Source organism: Polypterus senegalus, chromosome 2, assembly GCF_016835505.1.
Source record: "Polypterus senegalus isolate Bchr_013 chromosome 2, ASM1683550v1, whole genome shotgun sequence".
Lineage (NCBI taxonomy): Eukaryota > Metazoa > Chordata > Cladistia > Polypteriformes > Polypteridae > Polypterus > Polypterus senegalus.
In genome coordinates, this window is record NC_053155.1 from 135,277,993 (window position 1) to 135,301,824 (window position 23,832).

The window sequence follows — 23,832 nt, forward strand, 5'->3', positions numbered from 1 at the left end:
CTATTTCGATACATTTCTCCTACTGTGATATTTTTATGAAAGTGGAAAAACCTCTGTCAATGATGTTTCTTTTAACACTGTGTACTAAAAAAATATTTTATGACACCCAATAATATCATCACATATATTCACCTTAATAAACAAGTAGTGCATACAACTAAATCTTTAAAGCCAGTGTAAAGTGTTCAACACATAATCCAAAGTTTCTAAGAGTTTATTTTTAAGTCAATTCTTGATGAAATCCCTCACTTGCATTCCATGCCCATAAATTAATAATCCTGCAGCTTGTGTCAAGGTTACACATTATTCTGTTATCTTTTCACTTTTCCATTAAGATGCCATGTCATTATATTCCTTGTTTCCAGGTATAGACATTTTAATGCACTGGCAAGGTGACATAGTGGTGATATCCACATCTCTAGGAAACTGAATATGAATCTCCAGGCTGGCTACTGTTTATATGGAGTTTGCATGGTTTCCTCATGCCAATATTATAGCAAATTACCCATATGATGTTTTGCCTTCAACATTCAAAATGTTTACAAGTGGTGACTTTAAAATGGTCTAGTGTGATTGACTGTGGCAATGTGCATTAATTTGCCCTGCAATACAGAGACACCCCCATGTATGGTTAATATTTTAATATCTTTTTATACAGTAACTCACAGAGAAGCATCTGTAAGATTAGTGTGTAGTAACAATTTAGATTCTTATGTATTTCATTAAAAGAGCTACTACTAAGGGGTTAAGCAAAGCTCAAATGTATCTGCTTTGAATCATTTGTAAAATACTTTAAAATAACACTTCTTCACCTGACTTTCCAGATACATCTGGCCTGTAACAGTTTTAGCAACACGTTCCTGTTGTTGTTTCTGCTGTTGTAAGCTGCTTTGCTGCATAGACAGGTTCCTTTCAAGAACTTCAAGCTCCTCCTTTAAAATAAAACAAAAAATAACACATAATCCACAACACACAGTATACATAATCTTTATCTCATTATTATTTTAGCTGTCATTTCATAAATTCACACATTCACGTTAATCAAGAAGAACTTACGTAAGTGATGAATGTAATTTATGTTTTAGATTACTAATCATTAGACATCATATATTTGTTCATTAAAATAGAAAACGCTTAAATTATCTTATTTGTAGATTACATGATTGGACTGCTTTAAATTAGCTACTGTCATTCCACTCCCCAGGAAGGATAACATCTCTGAACTGAATGACTATAGGCCAATTGTTTTGACCACAGTGGTTATGAAAGTATTCAAACATCTCATTCTTTCCTACCTAAAGTCCATCACTGACCTTCTATTTAATCTACTTCAGTTTGCACCTAGGGGAAATTGTTCAGTGGAGGATGCAATTAACTTATACCTCCACTACATTCTTCAGCACCTGGACTTGCATAACACTTATGTAAGGGTCTTGTTTGTGGATTTCTGCTCAGCCTTCAATGCCACTGCAGCAGAGTTGTTTGAGAGTGAACTAATGCAGGTACGTGTACCCTATGGCGTCTGCCAATGGATTATTGACAGGTAGAAAGCAGTATGTGAGACTGGGACTTTATCTGTTGAATCCAATGTCAATTGGCATAGGCTCCCCCCAGGGCTTTGTTCATTCCTCCTGTTTTCACTTTATACAAATAAATGTAGACCTATGGACAAATCTATAAAAATAATTTGCAGATGGCATAGTGGGTCTCATTTCTAATAATTCTTCCTATCAAACAGAGGTGGGCCATGCTTTAGAATGGTGTTCTTGTAACAGCTTGGAGCTAAATGCTATTAAGACAGTGGAAATGAGGAGTGATTTTCCGCCAATAAAGTCTCGAACTGTCCACCTTTACAAATTAATGGCCAGACTGGGACTGTGGTCCAGTTATTTAAATTCCTGGGGACTACTTTCACCAATGTATTAAAATGTGACAAGCATATCACTTCCATCATCAAGAAAGCCAGGCAGAGATTGTTCTTCCTTCACCAGCTTAAGAAGATTGGCATATCAATGCATATATTGTGTGATGGATGGCCGGCAGCTCATCCCGACAGACACATCCAGGCTGCTAGATGGCGTCTCCCCTGCAGCATAGAGGTACCCCAGATTCCTGCAGGGAGCCATGGTAGATGAAGTTTGGATTTACAACCCTGCTGGGTACCTTGGGTGCCGCCGTGTGACACTGCAGGGAGATGAGGGGATTTTTATTTCCCATATAGCCCGGAAGTACTCCCAAGTTACAGGGGCGGAAGAACGGAATTACTTCCGGGCTGAAGAAAAATTCCAAGTCTTTATCTGACCCGGAAGTCCTATTAAATCACATGGACAGAAGCACTTCCGGGTCGAGGACTATTTAAAGGACTGGTCGAGACCCAGCAAGTAGAGATGGAGTTGGGAGGTAGAGTGACAGAGCTGCTGAGAGGAGGAGGAGAAGAAGAATTGTATTATTGATTGTGTATTGTGGTGGTGGAGGTGCTTTGAAGGCACAGTTTATTTAAGAAGAAATTAAAATATTTCTGGTGCTTTTACTTGGTATCTTGGACGTTTGTCTGTGGGGTTTGAAGAGTGACAGCACCCTCTAGTGTCACAATTGTTGTGAAGTAAGTATTACTCAGCCATCACTGAGAGTATTGTGACCTCCTCCATCACAGTTTGGTTTTCTTCGACCTCCTCTCTTTCTAAGAGTCAGTTACAGCGGGTGGTTTGTTCAGCTGAGAAAATCATTGGCTATTGTCTTCCAACATTAAAAAATGTTTATCACCAGAGCAAAAAAGAACAGAAAGATTGCAGCTGACTCCACCCACTCCAGCACCTCTGTCAATTAAATTGCTATCACAGAGGAAGTACGGGTCTATTGCAACCCAAACTACACACCATCTCCACAGCTTCTTTCCTCAAATATTCAGATCCTAAATAAACTTACATACAGTATGGTTATTTCCAACTGTTTTTTGCAACATATAACTAACTGCGCTGTTTGTCGATTCATAAATACTTCATACTTGCTCAACTTGTACTATCTGATATTATTTTGTATAGTTTTTCTATTTATATTCGAGGGTACTACTGAAGTTACTATATGTCATTGTTCACAAAAATACTGTATTTGTACAGTGGTTTGCATAGTGTCAGGTAAGTGATGGGTTGAAATTGTGTTGTATTCCATGTTTTGCATCTAATCAAAGTCAATTCTGGTATGTTTCACATGCTAACAATAAAATGATTCTGATAGTATAAATTTTTCTGTATGCAATAATTCAAATATTCACAAAGACAGGAAAAATCTTTGATAATAAATTTCTGTTTCTTGAGTCTTCTATAGATGTAAGACAACTGAAGAGATTAACTAAACATTAATGCATGAACTAATCTTCACAATTGATGTTCACTACAATCTATGTTTAGGTTTTGAAATCTCACAATTTTAAATAAAATGGATAAAATATCAGGTAAAAAACTACTCTCATGTTGTGCAATTTCATGTCAAAAAATCTGGATCCTCTCATTGATACATTATTGGTAAATATTGAAGAGCTCAGATCCTACTATATAAAGATGTAATTATTTCGAGATTTGTTGGTTTCATCTAAAAAAAAAAAACTGCAAAGAAAATGAAAAGCTGAAGTCTTTACAGCTCATTATTAAGTCCTTTTGTTACTAAAAGGTTAAAATCTTCACTTAATCTCAGCAAAGTATATAACTGTTAAAAGGCAAAGCAATAATTAGATGCTGTAGTCAAAACAATAACCTCTGTTTATTAAATATTTTATAAAAACCATATGAATATGGTGTTACAGCGGTTCATGCTACTGTCTCATTAAGTCCATGGACCTGACTTTAGTCCTTAGCCTTGTATGTTATTGGTACATTTAAATGAGTAGTGTGCATGTGTGCATGCCACAGAGCATACTCTGAAATGGGCCGCTGTCTCATTTATGAGTGGTTCCTAAAAAACATCAACCCTGAAATGGAAAATGAGGTTCAGAAAGTACACGATGAGCTGTTACAGGTTGTAAAAACATTGCTTTTCATTGGTTTGGGGGAGAAATGTTGACTGATTAAAATACATTATCGCTGCTGCCTCATAAGGAGGAATATTTCTGACAAAATTAAATATGCAAATAACTAAAAGTACTGTGAAAAGTGATAAGAAATAAGGAAAAAGAGCACAAAATCTGACCGTAAATAAATACGTTTTTTACTGAAGATTTAATTTTTTCTGTAATACTCCACCAAATGCAAAATTAAATATGTCTTGAATTTAAAACCGTCAATTTCACTCATCTATGTTAAGATGGCAGTCTCTAGCGCATGTCATACTTTAATTGGTAAATCGTTGGTACTCTGGACTTAAACCTTCAGCCATCAAATTTCACACTAATAGCAGATACTTCAGGTGCAGGCTCCTAATGATGAATTTGCAGTTTATAGAATTAGAAGTAGCCACTTCACAAAGTAATTCTGGGCAACTTTTTCATGTACTGGTAATCAACGTGCACAGTCACAACTTTGAGTATGCGCAGGAATAGTAGGATTCTCAAATCAAGCAAAGCACATACGTTCACTCTGCCCTTTCAATTTTGACTAATGAAACTTACAGTTTTAAATTCAAGCCAAATTGCATGTTGTGGAATATTACAGACAAAACTGAATAAATAGCTTAGCAACAACAAAAAAAAAAATTCTGAGACACTTTATATTTATGCTCAAATTTCATGCTCTTTTTTGCCCCCATTTATTATCACTATTAATTTGTGTATTTATTATTTGAGTACTTAATTTTGTTTGAAATACTTCTCTATTGTCAAATATCATGTGTTCATATTCTAAGCCTAAGCACTAACCGTTTGGAGGTTGCATGTGTTTCTATGTTTGGGATGGTGGGGGGTGGAGTGCTCCCCCACCACCACCCCAAGTACTTCAGATTTCCAATATTCAAAAATGAATTATGATAGGTTAATTTGTAACTTTAAATTGGCTTGATCAACTCGATTTTACTGAGTGTAAATGGAAATCTGTGGGTGGGGTTTACCATATGAACAGTGCTTCCAGAAGAGATATGGACACCCGTGATGCTAAAATAGGCTAAAAAGGTACAGAAAATGGATGGATACACAACTAATGCTGTAGTTACATAATTTTAATGAAACCCATTAAAAAATGACAATATCTTCTGCATTATAAAGATTATACCACATTACCAGAGTTATATCTTCCCAAGCTGGCTTGTCTTCTTTTTCCTTATCCCTTTCTGAGTCATTCTGTATGTTCACATTCACTTCCTCATCACAATTCTCATCTGATGTGGATGGCATGGTTTCTGGTTTAGAAATAGTCAGATGTGAAGGCATACTTGAAGAAGGTGCAGACTCAATATGTAATTCTGGTGCTTTATATGCCTCTTCTGAAAGCTGAACAATTGGTTCAGAGGAAGATTCTTCAGATACTTCAATGAAGCTTTCTGCAATGGAAAGAAACAGTTTAAACATATGAATAACTACTTAAATTAGATCAGAGACCAAAGAGGTAATTTAGCCAAAATTTAACATGTCTGGTAATCGATTAATTAATTAGATACTGTATAAGCAATTCATCCAAAACAACAGAGATATAGATATATATGTGTATGTATGTGTGAATATATATCTAGAGATCCACAAAGGGAGAAAATGCAAACCGTATCATGGACCTTCGGTTCCATATATATATATGTGTGTGTGTGCCTCTGTCTGTGTCTGTCCGGTTGCTATGTCTCTGCCATTCCAAAAGATGCCACATCACAAACATTTTTAGTAATAAAATGCAATGCATTTGCAATTGATTAGATTTCAACTGGACATAGACAGGTAGCACAGCTAGTAGAGAGTCAAACGGTACAAAGTAATACAGTGAGCGTATGACAGTGACACTTCCTATTAAGACCTTTCTGCAAAAGTAACACTTTGTCTACTTCCATATATATATATATATATATGAATTGTAATTTATATATAGATTATATACACATTGTTGTGAAGGGGAGCGCAGCACATCTGTAAACCAGTTACAACTGGTTTGGATTGGTTTCAGCATGTAGTATTGTTTTAATTACCATTTGAGTTAGACGTGTGCATAGTCATTCGGCACAATGTCGCAGTTCGAACAACATGCTACTACAGCTTCATGTGCAAATTGGGGAAATCAGCTTCAGATACACTAGCGGCACTTGCAACAGCACTGCAAGTATATATACAAACACACACATTTTCTTTGATGATACAGCAAAGACAAAACATTTTGGTTGATATTCATGAAAACTTTATTATTACCTTCTGAATCACTCTGTTCAGTTTCTGCGTCCATGTCCACATTTTTTGTATAAATTAAATCTTGCTTTAATGTTTGTGAGGAAAAAGAGACCATGATATTTTCTTTTTTTAGATTTTCAGGAATATCTGCATTACATGAGTGATCTGATGTAGAAAGTAATTTAATATGATCATTAATTTTTTGACTCAAATTTGCAGGTGATAATACTGTGGTATCCTTGATGGTCTTGGTGGAATGTGAATTAGGTGATGCTTCAGAGCTTGTTTTTAAAATATCTTCATTTGGTACACTTTCCACATTTATGGCAAACACTTTTTCAGAAGAGTGCTTTGGTTCAGATGGAAAGCTGCTTTTAGTTGTTTCACTTATCTCTGGATATGTCATCGCTCCTTTTGGAAATGGATCATCTTCAAAGACTGTTAGTGATTTTTTTCTTTTTTCATGCATTATTTCCACAATTACTTTTTTATCCTCATTTGAGCTACAAATGGAACCTTCTTTCTTCAACTCTGGTTGATTACTTGGGCAGTGTAAATCAGGTATTTCTTCTTCATTATCACTTAGAGCTTTCTGAATGGCCAAGAGTGTTCTTGGTGACAGAGCCTCCTTATTATGATTATGTGACATACAAACACTTTCCTTTTTTGATTCTGTTTCAGTGCCCTCTATTTTAAAGTCTTCATCTGAATAACTATCTTCCATAGCTGATTGTATGGCCAACAAGGTTCTGGGGGAAGGTGGGGCTCCTAATGTCTCCAAATTATTTTCATCCTTCAATTCTGACGCAGTCACTTTTTCTGCATGGCTAGAATATGTAGAATCACTCAGATGACCTTGAGTAACGGGGCTCCAGAGAGGCATTTGTTTTTTATTAAAAGTGCCACATAATGTGGAAGTACTAGCTTTAGAATGTACCGTTTCATTTTCCTTAGCAACCTCCTCATTTTTCTTTGCTCCTGGAAAAAAGTAACATTTATGGTATATTATGTATTTTTATAATTTCAAAATCTTACTGCCAAAGTATCAAAACAGAATGTTAAAATTAAAATAGTCTTCACAATCTTATTTAACAAATATTACTTTAAATTCTGAGACAACTGAAGCAAAGAGATTAACTCTAGATATATTGAATGCAAAAAAATTCTTAAATTTAAAATATCTAAGATGCACTTTAAAAATTGCAAGTAAGAAGGTACAAGTTAAGATTTAGAAGATGCAACCTTCTATTTAGAAGAATTCCTTGAAGATCAGTGGATTAGAAAATACAGGTAAGTATTCAATAAATAAAATCTTGTTTCTCTTACACACCATCCATTTTTTTATTTTTTAGCTTTATATGTACAAACCTTTATATTTAGGAATTACCTTTTATAAGAATGTAATGTGATGTATCTTCAGAAACGAGCCTTCGTGTTTCCATATTACTTTCATGGACTCCATCCAAGCCAAACTCATTTTGGATGAGGCCTGAGGTCTGGTGGTTCATTTCCTTTTCAACATTCTCTATTCGCTGGTTTAAATTATTTCTTTTCAGTAAGCCAGCCAACTGATACTGTGAAAAATCTGACGATTTCTATTAAAAGAAGATATTTCATATTTCCAAGTATATTTTTTAAATTCTAAAAGCTTTAACATCTTTCTTTTTTATTAATAATCAATATGAGGTACATTTTTATTCAATCAGCCACTGAGTGATACCTTCAATTAATATAACTAATTCATATCAATAATGCAATTACAGAACAGTATATACTGATTAATATTAATCAAAAGTGCAGTCTTAACAAATGTTACCTGCTCTGCAGATATATAGAAAGAATGATAATTCATTATGTGTGGCATGTGAAGAATCAACTAATTCTCTTTTATTTGTTTACTAGCAAAATACCCGCGCTTCGCAGCGGAGAAGTAGTGTGTTAAAGAAGCAATGAAAAGAAAAGGAAAATTTTGAAAATAACGTAACCTGATTGTCAATGTAATTGTTTTGTCACTGTTGTGAGTGATGAGTGTTGTTGTCATATATATATTTACACACACACACACACACACATAAACATATATATATATACATATCTATACATATACACATATATACATACATATATATCTACATATATACACACACATATATACACACACATACATACATACACACACATATATACACACACATATATATATATATATATATATATATATATATATATATATATACATACATACACACACAGCTATTTCAGATCAGTGCAATACGCTGTTTGTTAAAACGGTTGACTCCGCTCTTACGTGCAATAACAAATCAAATCATTCAGTTGTCTTTGCTCATATGTCATTTTAGAGCTGGACGCCTGGCATCTTTTTTTGGCCACAAGTTCGTTTCTGTTTGGTGTGAGGTTCTGTGTTGTGGAGATTCTCAGGATGGATTGCAGGTGCTCATCAGTGAGGCGACTCCTGTGTGCTGTTTTGTTAGTCTTTATCACTGAGAAGAGCTTCTCACACAGATATGTGCTACCAAACATGTACAAGGTTCGAGCCGCATGTAGACGGACTTTTTTTGTTCTTCAAAGTCACCAAAGCGCCGTGCAAACTCAGTGCGCAATAACTCTAGCTTCGCAATAACTTGCAGCATCATAAGGTAGACTTGATTAACGCGGTAAGTGTTGGAAGGCAGCTGAAGCGCTGCATTATGGGATCTGTAGTTTATTGTGTTACCAGCGCTTCATATACCGGGCCATCAATAACAATAATACAGTATATAAAATGATCTCGGGCGGATATAATTACACGCCGGGCGGATGTGGCCCGCCCTTGAGTTTGACACATATGGACTAAATAGAACTTGAAAAGATATATTTTTTCAAATGTGATCGCGCAATTCAGATAGAGTTGACGCACACTACAGCCTGCATGCCTCAATGAGTCATCCTCCCCTCGCTCTTACTTTTTTACCGTTCATCTAATGAATACACTGAGTATGGCTTTACCAAAACAATCATTGATGGCGAATAAAGTATCCATTATTCGAGTATGTAGAGCGGGATATATATACATATATATACATATATATATATACCCGTATCGCAGCGAGAAGTAGTGTGTTAAAAAGGTAGAAAAAGAAAAGGGAACATTTTAAAAATAACGTAACATGACTGTCAATATACAGTATTTGTTTTGTGAGTGTTACTGAGTGTTGCTGTCATCAAGGATTTGATTATCATTATTTCTTTCAATCAGGTTCGTATTTGTAGGATGTGTTGTGTTCAAGTTACATTCCGTGTTTGTCAATCGTTGTAAAGATGACAGGTTTCATTCATCGATTCGTTTCTTACTGCATCAATAAACAGCTCGTCTTCTTCTTTATCTGAGACCTGACACACTGCATGCACGGTTTTTTACACTGTCTTCCTTTAGCGGACATTGACTTTTTCCACCGTGTGCTTTGTTTCCGCAGTAGCTGGATTTATGAATATGCTTATCAGACGCTTCATATTTTTGCTGCCTTTTCAATTGTGTAATTCGGTTTTGTTCAGCTCTTTGGAACTGTTGCTTTTATCTGTGCACTGCGCCAGTTCACGTGAGCCACTCGGTGTACTTGCATCGAAGGTTCCCAGCTGTGCTGGTGCCATCTCGTGCTATGTCCATAGCTTTATTTAATGTTACCTTAGTCCTGGCACTTAAAACTTTCTCTCGCAGTTTCGCTGAGTTTGTGTCAAACACCACCCTGACCATCTCATCTTCCTCTCCATAAGCACAGTCCTTCACCCGTGAATATTTACCCGTGGCAGTTTGCTATTGGATTGCCGCTGACGGACGGCCTTATATGGGCAGGCACTAAATTACAAACGCCAGCGCAGCCTGTCTATGAACTTAATTTAAAGTGTAGGTTTACATCGTGCTTTGTTTCCGAAGTAGCAGAACTCATGAATATGGTTGTATATGTCACTCGCTCACTTCTTATTGTTTCGCTGCCTTCTCAATTATATAATGCATGTTTTCTTCAGCGCTTTTTGAGGTCTTCCTGGTTTTCTATGTACTGCGTGATTACGTGGGAGGCGTGATGATGTCACACGAAACTCCGCCCCACGGCGTTGAAGCTCATCTCCATTACAGTAAATGGAGAAAAACTGCTTCCAGTTATGACCATTACGCGTAGAATTTCGATATAAAACCTGCCCAACTTTTGTAAGGAAGCTGTAAGGAATGAACCTGCCAAATTTCAGCCTTCCACCCACACGGGAAGTTGAAGAATTAGTGATGAGTCAGTGAGTGAGTGAGTGAGGGCTTTGCCTTTTATTAGTATAGATTATACTATGTCACAACAAGTATCTAAAAATGATAAAATGGATCTAGTCAACTTTTCTTAAGAGTAACTCAATCTTAAAAATATAAGTACCTCTGGGGGTGCTTCAAATAATGTTCTTCGCCTCTTACTGAACTCCTTCATATCCTTAAGAATTTCATGTTTTATTTCTGCAGGCAGAGTGGTAAATTCCTCTGAGTCAATATCTATAGAGTTAGGATCTTCAAAAAAATGTTCCTAATCAGGTACACAGTAGAAAACAAAGTGTTAACCTAAAGTACCTGCCAGCACTGTCAAATGAAATGTAAATGAAAATAATTTAATAAACAATATGCAGACTAATTTGCATACAGGTTCAATGTTCAATTCAGTTGTACAAATTTTCTATATAATCTCATTTAGAACAGTAGTTGACACTGATTAGAAGTGACAAAAAATTTATTCACACATTTAAGAACAAGAGGAATTCACTTTTGGATTGTTAAATTGACAGAAGGAGGAGTAAATCAAATGAAAGAAAACCTTGATATCAACAAGCAGGTAGCCAATAAATGTAAAATAATTTGGAATCAGTCAATCAATCATTTTCTAACCCACCCCTTTCCTGAACAAGGTCACTGAGTGCTGGAATCCATCTCACCTAGCACAGGGCACAAGGCAGCAACAATTCCCTAGATAGGGCACAAGTCCATCACAGGGCGAACACACACACACACACACACACACACACACACACACGCACACACACACACACACACACACACACACTAGGGCCAATTTAGTGTTGCCAATTCAACTAACCTGCATGTCTTTGGACTGTGGGAGAAAACTGGAGCATCTGGAGGAAACCCACAGAGACACTTGGAGAACATGCAAACTCCATGCAGGAAAGACCTGGGATGCAAACCCTGGTCTCCTTACAGCAAGGCAGCAGCGCTACCACTGCACCAATGCTCCTCCTAGTGGGGAATCAAGGAAGTTTAATTTAGGACAGCATGCCCAAGAAGACGTTTCCAATGGCTTAATTAATGGCAGTTTCTAAACACATATTAGTGAAACAGAATATTTTATATTGTTCAGTTTTAAGGTCAATAATTAATCAAGAAATCATACCAGCAGCTGGTCCAACTACTTAATTGATCTTAATTGCTCCTAAGCAAAAGAACTGCAACCAAGGGATTTCAAAGTTAACTTTTATTGTATTAGAAAATACCTGAAAATTTTTTCTGTTCGTAGACATCTCTTCCCAATCTCTTTCTGCTTCTTCTTCATAACTGTTGGAAAGCAACAGTGTAGCAGTTTTCAAGTTAATAATAAAAACATAACATTTGCTTAATTCAATTCAGATTCACAGGAGACCGAAGTAGCTATGCACAGGGCACAAACACACTGGAATGGCCAAAAAAAAAAAAAAAACACACACACACACACACACGGAGACTCCACTTTTTTCAGAAGTAGGATTCAGAAATCAGTGACGCAGTAACATGCTGCCTATGTGAAAAATATTTGATTATACAGTATTCCAAATAAAAAGCCTAATAAATAAAATTCACTAGAATATTAAGATGCAAGAGAAACCATGAAAAGTTTAACCCATCTGTTTATCTTCTAAAACAACTTGACTGTGTTCTTGGAGAAAACGGAAAATCAACAATTTTGGAAATGTCTGCTGTAGCAGAATGAGAGCAAGCCATGGAATTAAATGATTAGTTTAATTAACAGCAAGAATCGGCTTCTCATTAACAAAGTGACTGGAGTGGATTGGAGTTTGAAACCCCAATTTTGGCGGTCATCTGTTAAGTTTGCTTCATGTGTAATTTCTGTTTGGTTGGCATTTAATGAAGAAAAGAGTAAATTCAGAGCACTGAATCTTTAAAAACAGGGATATTAAAATGAAGGGAAAAAGAATTTAATTAGCAGTGAAAACTGGTCACTGATTAGGAAAAAGGTTAGAATGAAAACCTGTAGACACTGTGGCCCTCCAGGCCCGGAGTTCAAGACACCTGCTTTAAATACTATTCCAGATTAACAGAAGACAAATTAACAACACTTATGTTCTGTTTTGAACAGTTGTTAATATGACAAATTTAAAATATGATCTGTCACTCAAAATCTATATGAACATTATCAGCACATACTTCATAACTTCAATTAATGATAACATTGTTAACAAGACCCCAGAAATAAAAGTTATCTCACAAATATAATATTGCAGTGTCTAACCCCACTTCTCATTGTGAATACTTAGCAATTTGAATTAAATAACAGATGTTATAAGCTAGGCATTATTCAAGGTCTTGTACTTCTCCGTTTCACATCATTCAAATCTGAAGTGAATGCTTATCAGATGAGCAATAAGAAAACTTCCCACTCCCCAGGCTTGTGACTTCTAAACTACAACTTGGATGAACTACTTCCTCAGCCTTGCTCTGCTCCATTGCAACAAAGGTGAGTTTCTCAAAACCATCACAACACTAAGTACTTTCTTAATTTCATCTTAAGATTGTTTGTTAATTAACTAGTGTTCTAAAAACCATTCTTAACCAAAGTAATATGCAAACTTATTCATGAATTAACAACTAACCCAGCCATGTAGTTATTCACAAAGAGCACTTCAATCAAATCTTACCTGTATTTTTGCCAGAGACTGCTCATCATGGCACAAGAATAGTCACGGACATCTCAGTCTGGATAGTGTTGTAGTAAATGTCACTCTTAAACTTTTGAAACACGTACTATCTGCAAATTTCATGACTTTTTTATTTTATCTGTTAGAGCACCAACAGTCCAACCAAGGGTGGGTGGGACATGTTACACAAGCCTGAATATTAAGCCAACATTACAACTGTGTTGAACTTTATCAAATATGTTGACTTAACCAAACAATTTTGTATGTTAATCAACGAGTAAGGTAACTAATTATGGTAATTCATTTGAAGTGTTGATGTCAGCTGTCTGAAGAACATTAACCTTGAATCAGTGATGCCATTCAAGACAACTGAACCATCCAAGAAGTCAAGACTTTAGGACGTTGTGCATTGATTGGATGGTAACTATCATTTTCTCTGCCTATGTTGTTGTGTGACAAGGTAAAAAGGTATTGGAGTCTTTGTTTAAATTATTATACTACAATTTCATTGAATTGCGTGATTATACTGAGTTAATCTGTTTATCTCAGGGATCTAAATTAAACTTATAAGTTATGAGACTGTTTTGGTAAGATTAGGATTTTGTTGTCATCATTGCCATTGGCTGCTTGTTAGCCTGAAGGGTTACAGATCTGCCCTTTCAAAACTATGTTCACAGTGCAGCTCAATTCTAATTTTTTCACTCACATGTGATAAAGGTCATTTACATGTAATCACAATCTATTTATATTTTTTATACATTAATGACAGCAATAATCTTCTTTCATGACTGTATCTCCTTTCATCCACCCTTAAATTAAAATCTATAAATTTTTTCTACCTCTCTTTTGGAGCCAAAACCCCACTTGTCAATATCTCAGTTAAATTATTCCCTTTGTCTCTTTCATTGTCCAAATTTTTATACAATTTATTTTTTTTGAAATCCAATCTTTTCAGAAATTGTGAACAGCAAAACACACATTGAATTACTTCTGTCTGTGATACTAAACCCAATACAGACATATGTAACTTGAATGTGACCTGCTTTTGAATGCTTGACTTGGAAATGTCTGGTGTGAGGGACGGCCGGGATGTCCTCAGCTGGGAAAGACCAGGTGAGATATACAAAGGACATACAGAAGACATTATTTCCCCTGTTCAACCAGATGACAGCACCATGGTTTCCCACAGGGCATCATGGGTACTTAGACACAGCACTTTTGTGTTTTGTGGGTGATGCAAGGGGGTGCTGTGGGGACTAACGAGCCCTACCTTGTTGGACTCAGGCCTAACCCATAAATGCTCCCGGACCACAATTATGGGACACCGGAAGTATTCCTAGGTTGCACATAAAAGGAACTGCCTGCCACTGCTCTTAGGATCCAGTGTTGGGAGAAAGGAGGATAGTTTGATGGGAGGAATGGAGGGGCAAAGAAGAAGAAAGAAGACAGACAATCACAGAGTGCTGTATATTGTGGTGCTTGGCTGTACTTGTGCTGTAGCATAGGAAATGCTAATAAAAGAATTCCCCACAATAAAAAAAAAAAAAACCTCTCTTGTTCATTTTACACTTGTGTCTGAGCCTGTCTATGTCAGGTGTTTGGGGAAATGGAGAACACCCTGGTGGCCACACTGGGTATTTATACTCCCCAACTGGACATCCTGAAGTTCAACCCCTTGGGGCAGCCTAACATAGTGCAATAGTGGGCTGTTTGTGACATACAGCATCCGTCACCAGGCAGTATGGCCAAATTATGATGTGCTTCCGCATGGAAATGACACACCATAAATGTGTAGTCTAAATAAACAAAAACTGCTCTGCTGTAAGGTGAATTCTTCAGCATACATGCAACAACAAAAATCTAACATACTTAGATTTAGATACATGCGCAAACATCCAAAGTTCTGTCAAATACTGCACAGGAAAAAAAACTAGTATTCCCGTGAGTGGAAATCGTAGCGGTATTCTGCTTATCACAGACTTACTACTTGCAGCACGAAGCGACATGATGTGAGCAGAGTTCTGATGCTCCCATCGTTCTCTTGCTTTTGTGCGCGATGCGCTGGAAAAATAGACAAAATTATGTCTCTGGAAATAATTAATGTTGATGGAGTACAGATGCCTCACCGCGTAGTAAATATAAGGGGGGATCAAAAGGGCGACCTCAATATAGAAAAAAAGTTTAAATTTCATCACAAAAATAACAGAAACGACGAGTATTAAAGTAATACCACTCAAATGCAATAGAACCAAATTAATGAGTTTGTATAAAATATCAAATTGATCTACATATTGAATTGCCTTAAGAAGTGGTCAACTTAAAAGGCGGGTCAGCCTAGTTTGTAAACAAGTTCTGACCAATACTGCACAAACATCAGAAAAAATAAAACAATTGTGAAATTATACTTAAGAAACTTCAAGTTGTGTGACAGAAGCACAAGTCTATCCACAGCATCTAGTTTCAGAGCAGCACAGTCACACATTACATTTCTTTCAATACTAATTTGTTTAAACAGATTTTGTTTTTGCCTGAAACCTACAGGGCTCTGTATTTCTGGTGAACTGACCACACAGGCTATGTGCTCGCTTTGTGCATGCGCAGCAGTCTATCCAGTTAAGATACATGAGACAGTGAATGCATGGACTCTCAAGGAGTGTTTTGGCAAAGTGAGTTACATACAGTACTTGATAATTTCAGCTTGCAGATCATTAAAAACAACAATTGAGATATTATCATAGATTACACATATCGCAAACTCCTAATGCCAAAATTATATTTACCAATCATTTAACAATAGTCAGATTAACAACAACACACACACCTCGACCGGTTTGTCTTCCCAATTTTTACACAAACACTGAATATTCATAGTTGCAACCCTAATACTTTCTCTTCCTCACAACACCTCCTTCATCTTAACTCCCACCAAACAGGGAACCTCACACTGCATCAGATCTAAAACTATCACATACTGGGTTGTCAAAGCTTTCTCTTTTCTTTATATTGGTTGTCTTGGAGCAGAATTGATTAAGACCAAATGTCCTCCCTGATGCCAAATATCTTGAGTCACCTTTTATGACTGCAAAAGGAACCTTATTCTAATCTTAGGTCACAGGTGCAATTCTATCCCCAGGTCACCGAGTATAAGCATATTTCCTATAAATATAGGAAGGCAATGATTTATAAAAACTCTGGTCTTGTTATTTTGAACAGTACTACATTGTTCCTGGTAAAGTAAATTTTGATTCTGAATTTGAATGGTGGTCAGTTAAAAGGCAGTTATAACAGGAAGCCAAATACTTGCTGCTGCACACAATTTCTCACAAAAGCTAAGAATCATGCAGGTTTCCTAAAGATTGTCGAGTGTTTCTCTTAGTTTAAACACATTAAGTCAAGTTGTCTGGCAACCCTTAATTGCCCCAGTATGGGCACTTGGAGATTTGTGCGTGTGTGTATGTTTGTTGCTGCTGGACAAACAATGCTACCAAGCATATGCTGAAGCTATCTGTAAACATTTGCATTATGGAGTCATTTCTGAAAATAGATGCTCTACTGGCTGATGAGGAACCAAAGTAACAGAGTGACTTGCAAGAAAGGCATTCTAGAATTTAAAGCACCAAATTATTCAAGAGTGTGGTCATAATTCAATCATTAATTACTGTATTTCTGCAAAACGGGTTTTTTTTTAAATCAGATGAAGCATTTTGGGCATGTTCCTTCAAATATAATGCTAATTCAGACCTGGTGTAAAAAATTTACAATGTCCAGATGAATACGAATAAAGCAAATATTTTTTGACTACAATATTGATTTCAGCTTTAGATTTTTAATACATTTGCAAACGGTTCTGAAAACATGTTTTCACTTTGTCATTATGGGTTCATGAGTGCAGAATGAGGAGAAAAATGGCAAAGTTATCAACTTAAAATCAAACCTACAACAAAAATAGGTGTGCAGAAAATGAAGGGTTTTGAATACTTTCTGAATTCACAATATATCAGAACCTATGCCATTAATATAAGCAAAAAAAAAAGCAATGGTTCAAGGGTAAAGCCTTTACAGACTGCAGCGATGACCTTACCCATCTTATTTGTGCTAGTTATCCCTGGCTGATTTAACAGCTTGAAATCAAACATTGTAACTTACTCTCGTACCAAATGCTTCTAATTTCAAAATTTATCTCTGGTACAGAACCATATCAAATGCTTTTTGAAAGTCCAAGTAAATTATGTCACAAACTTTACTTTTATCTACTGCTTTAGTCCATTGTATAAAAATGTCTTGTTCTATAATTACTTACCATGCACCCGGAAAATTTCTGTCACCAAAACTTATCTACAACGTTATCAATGGAAATTTTTCTGTGTTGGCTAGAAACCGAATGCAAAGGCAGTTATGATAACTACTATAACATGAAAATAGAAAACAGAATGTGAAGTCTGTTCTCAAGAAGGCACTTATTCTATTACAGACACAACACCTATAAGGTAGGTTTCAAGGTCAGACCTTAATTCCCAAAACAGATACAAATGCAGAGGGTTCCAGCTGATATGCAAAGTAAAACAAAGATGTATCCTTGTCAGTTATGATAAATAAGAATACTTAAAATATGTTTTCATACACAGAAAATACAGGGAAAAAGATATAGTAATTAGACACATCAACAGGTAACTACACTGAAAACTGAATCTCCCAAAGTAAAGACAAGAATTATAATAACTACGTAACACACCTATTTGCTTTTGTTTAGTGATTTTACCTGTTACGTTCCTGGTCTTGCAATGGAGGTAAATTGTAAGTATCATCCACTTCTTCTCTTCGAATACTAGAAATGCTAGGCAGAACATCTTGACTGAAAAAAAGATTAAAGTTAAAATCAAAGTACACATAAATTACTATAGTATACAGTAAGTCTCATAACTGGTTAAAAGAACAAAGAACACATTAATACTGCAATTTGAAGCATGCCAGATATGCTTTTTAAAACATTTTCACATAGCAGCACATTTTAACTGAACCATGTACCATGTGTATAGAAATTTATTTGGCTTTTATAAATGTCAATATATATTCCCCTATAACAGAAGAATCAAGCAACTCATAATATTGACTACTTTTTATTGATCAAACTCTGATGGGTAGGATTGTTATGCAATAGGGGCAACCCTGGAGATATGATATTGTATGCAAGGATCAGCACTAAAATATTGTGTTGCGCAGAATCAGACAATCTTTCCATGCACATGCAATAGAAAGAGCATGTTCATTAAGTGTTATGTACAGTATATGACTTACTTGTTAGGTGGGATGCATAATAATGTGTAAGAAATATTAAAGGAAACAGCTCTTTTGGGATTAAATCAGTTTAAATAGAGAGCGGGGGATAGGAACATGTGAACTGAGAATGCCCTGTGGGTCTAACCATTGTACAAATATGAATTCTGTTGCTGTTAGAAGCCTGTTTATAATCCCATATTTACAAAGACCACGTTGAAAAGACAAAAGGAAAATATGCAAGTTGATGTGCCACAAAACTAGTCTAAGAGGCTGTGGTGGCTACAGGGGATCCAGAGTGTCATCATATTTGATGATTTTTTATAACATTAGCACTAAAAATGGGTTGGAAATGCTACAAGGTTCAGTTTACAAACATTCCTTGTTTCAGTGGATGTCTAGAAATGGAAGAACAAGTAAACCTGATGAAAATTTAGGGTATATGGCAAATAATGATTCTGGTTTTAATATGAGGCACAATTAAGTGTTAATATTAATTTTTGAACCTCCCAAAAAAAAAAAAGGTGTCCAATGAAAAATTTTTTATGAGACTACATAATATCTGTGATAAAGATTAAATATGACACCGTGATTTTGCTTTAAGGACAGAGTGCCTTGTATGGTGTGTTGCTTTACTCTCTCTACTGGGAGAACTTTCTAAACACATGTATATTCTCTTGGCAAGAGCAAGGGTAGATCCAACTGTCATTGTCCATATAGAATAAATGGGTATATGTAAAGATGGACTTCTAGATCTGCACTGTGAGTTTAAAAAGTTAGTTGAGGAGAAAGAACAAGTGATCATCTCAGATGTTTTGCCTCTGTGTCAGAAAAGATTAAAAAGATTAAAAAGTTTAACATGTGGCTCAGATCTTGGTGTAGGCTAATGGGACAAAGCTTTGTAGGACATTGGGGATGCTTCTGGCCATAGGCTTTTTAATATTCCTGCCTAAATTATCAGTGGTGTTCACCAAAGTGACATGGAAAAGTGCCAGTAGTGGCAGAATATCACACAAAAAAAAAAAAAAAAGACATAAATCATTTGCAACGAGTGCAGAATGCAGCTGCTAGAATCCTAACTGGGAAAAGAAAATCCGAACACATTTCTCCAGTTTTGATGTCACTACACTGGTTGCCTGTGTCATTCAGGATTGACTTTAAAATACTGCTTATGGTTTATAAAGCCTTAAATAATCTCGCTCCATCTTATATATCGGAATGCCTGACACGTTATATTCCAAATCGTAACCTTAGATCTTCAAATGAGTGTCTCCTTATAATTCCAAAAGCTAAACTTAAAAGAAGTGGTGAGGCGGCCTTCTGCTGCTATGCACCTAAAATCTGGAATAGCCTGCCGATAGGAATTCGCCAGGCAAATACAGTGGAGCAATTTAAAACACTGCTGAAAACACATTACTTTAACATGGCCTTTTTATAACTTCACTTTAACATAATCCTGATACTCTGTATGTTCAATTCTTCATAATAACTATTCATGGTGGCTCTAAAATCCGTACTGACCCCTACTCTCTCTTCTGTTTCTTTTTCCGGTTTCTTTGTGGTGGCGGCCTGCGCCACCACCACCTACTCAAAGCATCATGATGCTCCAACAATGATGGACTGAAAGCCAGAAGTCTACGTGACCATCATCATCAGGTCCTTCCATGAAAATATGATGATTTATGTTAGGTAGAATGCCCAGAGGGGACTGGGCGGTCTCTTGGTCTGGAACCCCTACAGATTTTATTTTTTTCTCCAGCTTTTGGAGTTTTTTGTTTTTCTGTCCACCCTGGCCATCGGACCTTACTCTTATTCTATGTTAATTAATGTTGACTTATGTTTATTTTTTATTGTGTCTTCTATTTTTCTATTCATTTTGTAAAGCACTTTGAGCTACATTTTTTTGTATGAATATGTGCTATATAAATAAATGTTGATTGATTGATTGATTGACAATTGAATATGTCTGTATTCTGTTATACACAAATTTCTGGTAAGACGCTTGTGTTGTAACTGTTCCTTTACTGCATCTGTTGGATTAATCCTCCTGTATTAGATATTTCTGGCACTTCAGCATTCGGACTATACACATTCAACATAGCTGAATAAAATGAGCAAAAATGCTGCAAAAGAAAAATGCTGCAAAGAAACAGAAAATGAAATCAAAATGGAAGAAGTGATCAAGCCATCTGGCTTCCCTTGGTGACTAAATAATCCACCTTGTTCACCTTGAACATCACTTGGACTGACCAGGGCCGGTCTTAGGCATGTGCAAACTGTGCACCTGCACAGGGCCGCCCAGCCAATATATATTGAATATAAAACGGAAAGAGAAAATAATGACACAGGTGACAGCTGAAGCGAAGCTAGTGCAAGTGGGTGAGTCGTCTTACAAGTTAATGTTTCACCTAGTTTTAATAAAGTATTAGTGTTAGCGCAATAGTCATAGTGAATATCTGGTCGGATAGGGGACACAAGACATTCGCATACCCATTCTAAGCAAACTGAAGAGATTTCGAGTACATGAATCTGGTTATTCGAAACAAAAGAGAAAGGCTGCTCAGGAGGCTTTCATTGCGTCACAGGAAGGAGCAATCCTGAACTTTACCATAACTTAAACGCTTGTGTCATGAACATGAGGCGGCTATGCAGTGTCCGCAACGGACGTGGCCATCCGCCGTGCATAAGATACCAAACTGACATTGGCGGGCGAGGGGCCACCGATTCTTTCTCTGCCCAGGGCTGCCACGAATCTAAAGCCACCCCTGGACTGACAATCTGCTTATAACACTCATTTAATATGTCATGAAACCTACTCATGCTACATCATTTTATCAGTTGCCCATACTGCTTAGATTGTCACATACAGTACTTAATAATCTGACATTTATCACTGAGCATGTATTGTTTATATTTTTTATTTTACAGTACCATCATTGCATGTTAAAGAATTAACAACAATTGGCCATACAGTGTTCAGGTATAATGATAATAAATTGAAAAGCATTTTGGAATTAACAGAAGGAACAAAAAGGGATGGGTGTGGGCAATTCTGGGTGGACATCAATAAATCGTGCACTCTCAAAGGAGATGCTCTCCAAATTTAATTATGAACTACACTGTAAATCTGAGCTATCCAGGTTTAGTTTGCTATAAGCCCTTTGCACAAAATTCAGAAGTGACACATTATACAGCAAGCTAACTTGGCAGAAACAGATATACAGTGGTGTGAAAAACTATTTGCCCCCTTCCTGATTTCTTATTCTTTTGCATGTTTGTCACACAAAATGTTTCTGATCATCAAACACATTTAACCATTAGTCAAATATAACACAAGTAAACACAAAATGCAGTTTTTAAATGATGGTTTTTATTATTTAGGGAGAAAAAAAAATCCAAACCTACATGGCCCTGTGTGAAAAAGTAATTGCCCCCTGAACCTAATAACTGGTTGGGCCACCCTTAGCAGCAATAACTGCAATCAAGCGTTTGTGATAACTTGCTATGAGTCTTACAGCGCTCTGGAGGAATTTTGGCCCACTCATCTTTGCAGAATTGTTGTAATTCAGCTTTATTTCAGGGTTTTCTAGCATGAACCGCCTTTTTAAGGTCATGCCATAGCATCTCAATTGGATTTAGGTCAGGACTTTGACTAGGCCACTCCAAAGTCTTCATTTTGGTTTTCTTCAGCCATTCAGAGGTGGATTTGCTGGTGTGTTTTGGGTCATTGTCCTGTTGCAGCACCCAAGATCGCTTCAGCTTGAGTTGACGAACAGATGGCCGGACATTCTCCTTCAGGATTTTTTGGTAGACAGTAGAATTCATGGTTCCATCTATCATGGCAAGCCTTCCAGATCCTGAAGCAGCAAAACAACCCCAGACCATCACACTACCACCACCATATTTTACTGTTGGTATGATGTTCTTTTTCTGAAATGCTGTGTTCCTTTTACGCCAGATGTAACGGGACATTTGCCTTCCAAAAAGTTCAACTTTTGTCTCATCAGTCCACAAGGTATTTTCCCAAAAGTCTTGGCAATCATTGAGATGTTTCTTAGCAAAATTGAGACGAGCCCTAATGTTCTTTTTGCTTAACAGTGGTTTGCGTCTTGGAAATCTGCCATGCAGGCCGGTTTTGCCCAGTCTCTTTCTTATGGTGGAGTCGTGAACACTGACCTTAATTGAGGCAAGTGAGGCCTGCAGTTCTTTAGACGTTGTCCTGGGGTCTTTTGTGACTCTCAGATGAGTCGTCTCTGCGCTCTTGGGGTAATTTTGGTCGGCCGGCCACTCCTGGGAAGGTTCACCACTGTTCCATGTTTTTGCCATTTGTGGATAATGGCTCTCACTGTGGTTCGCTGGAGTCCCAAAGCTTTAGAAATGGCTTTATAACCTTTACCAGACTGATAGATCTCAATTACTTCTGTTCTCATTTGTTCCTGAATTTCTTTGGATCTTGGCATGATGTCTAGCTTTTGAGGTGCTTTTGGTCTACTTCTCTGTGTCAGGCAGCTCCTATTTAAGTGATTTCTTGATTGAAACAGGTGTGGTAGTAATCAGGCCTGGTGGTGGCTACGGAAATTGAACTCAGGTGTGATACACCACAGTTAGGTTATTTTTTAACAAGGGGGCAATTACTTTTGCACACAGGGCCAATATAGGTTTGGATTTTTTTTCTCCCTAAACAATAAAAATCATCATTTAAAAACTGCATTTTGTGTTTACTTGTGTTATATTTGACTAATGGTTAAATGTGTTTGATGATCAGAAACATTTTGTGTGACAAACATGCAAAAGAATAAGAAATCAGGAAGGGGGCAAATAGTTTTTCACACCACTGTAGGTAATGTTAGCTTGTTAAGGTTCAACATGTTTTATGTCAGCATGTTGTAATACAGAATAAACAAGGTAAATTAACTCTAATTTTATAAACTATGTATGTAATTCGGTGTCAAATAATGCCAAAGATGGTCCTGAAAGCTAGAGGTTACAGATAAATGATAAATGAACAAGGGGCCACATACAGTTCAGACTACGGTTAACCAAAACAAAAAAATATTAGAAATGGAAAATTTCATGCCGTTATAGTTAATGAAAGTTAGTATGCATGTAAACATAGTCACTATAAACTTGAATTATGATGTTCTTGCCTGGAAATGTATGAACATATGGTATTGTATGTGTTTTTAAACTTTACGCTCATATAATAAGTTAGAAGAAAAATAATCACATCGCAGTTATAGCAAGTTGTATACACTAATTGGAAACAAGTGCTGTAGTACAGCCATGTTCAATTAAGAAGGGAGTGCAATCAGTGC

The 23,832-nt window shown here is 36.5% G+C and overlaps 1 protein-coding gene across 5 annotated transcripts in view; it reads right to left on the reverse strand.

Moving 5' to 3' along the window:
- ercc5 (excision repair cross-complementation group 5) overlaps positions 1-23,832 on the reverse strand; it is a 56,803-nt gene that overhangs the window by 23,037 nt on the left and 9,934 nt on the right. For all 5 annotated transcript variants that reach the window (XM_039744679.1, XM_039744677.1, XM_039744675.1 and 2 more), the window contains 7 exons: positions 18,003-18,095; positions 11,825-11,885; positions 10,705-10,848; positions 7,677-7,884; positions 6,311-7,267; positions 5,204-5,463; positions 813-932 (listed from right to left, as the gene is read on the reverse strand). In XM_039744679.1, the coding sequence (XP_039600613.1) occupies positions 813-932; positions 5,204-5,463; positions 6,311-7,267; positions 7,677-7,884; positions 10,705-10,848; positions 11,825-11,885; positions 18,003-18,095 (1,843 nt within the window). The remainder of the gene's footprint in view (positions 1-812; positions 933-5,203; positions 5,464-6,310; positions 7,268-7,676; positions 7,885-10,704; positions 10,849-11,824; positions 11,886-18,002; positions 18,096-23,832) is intronic.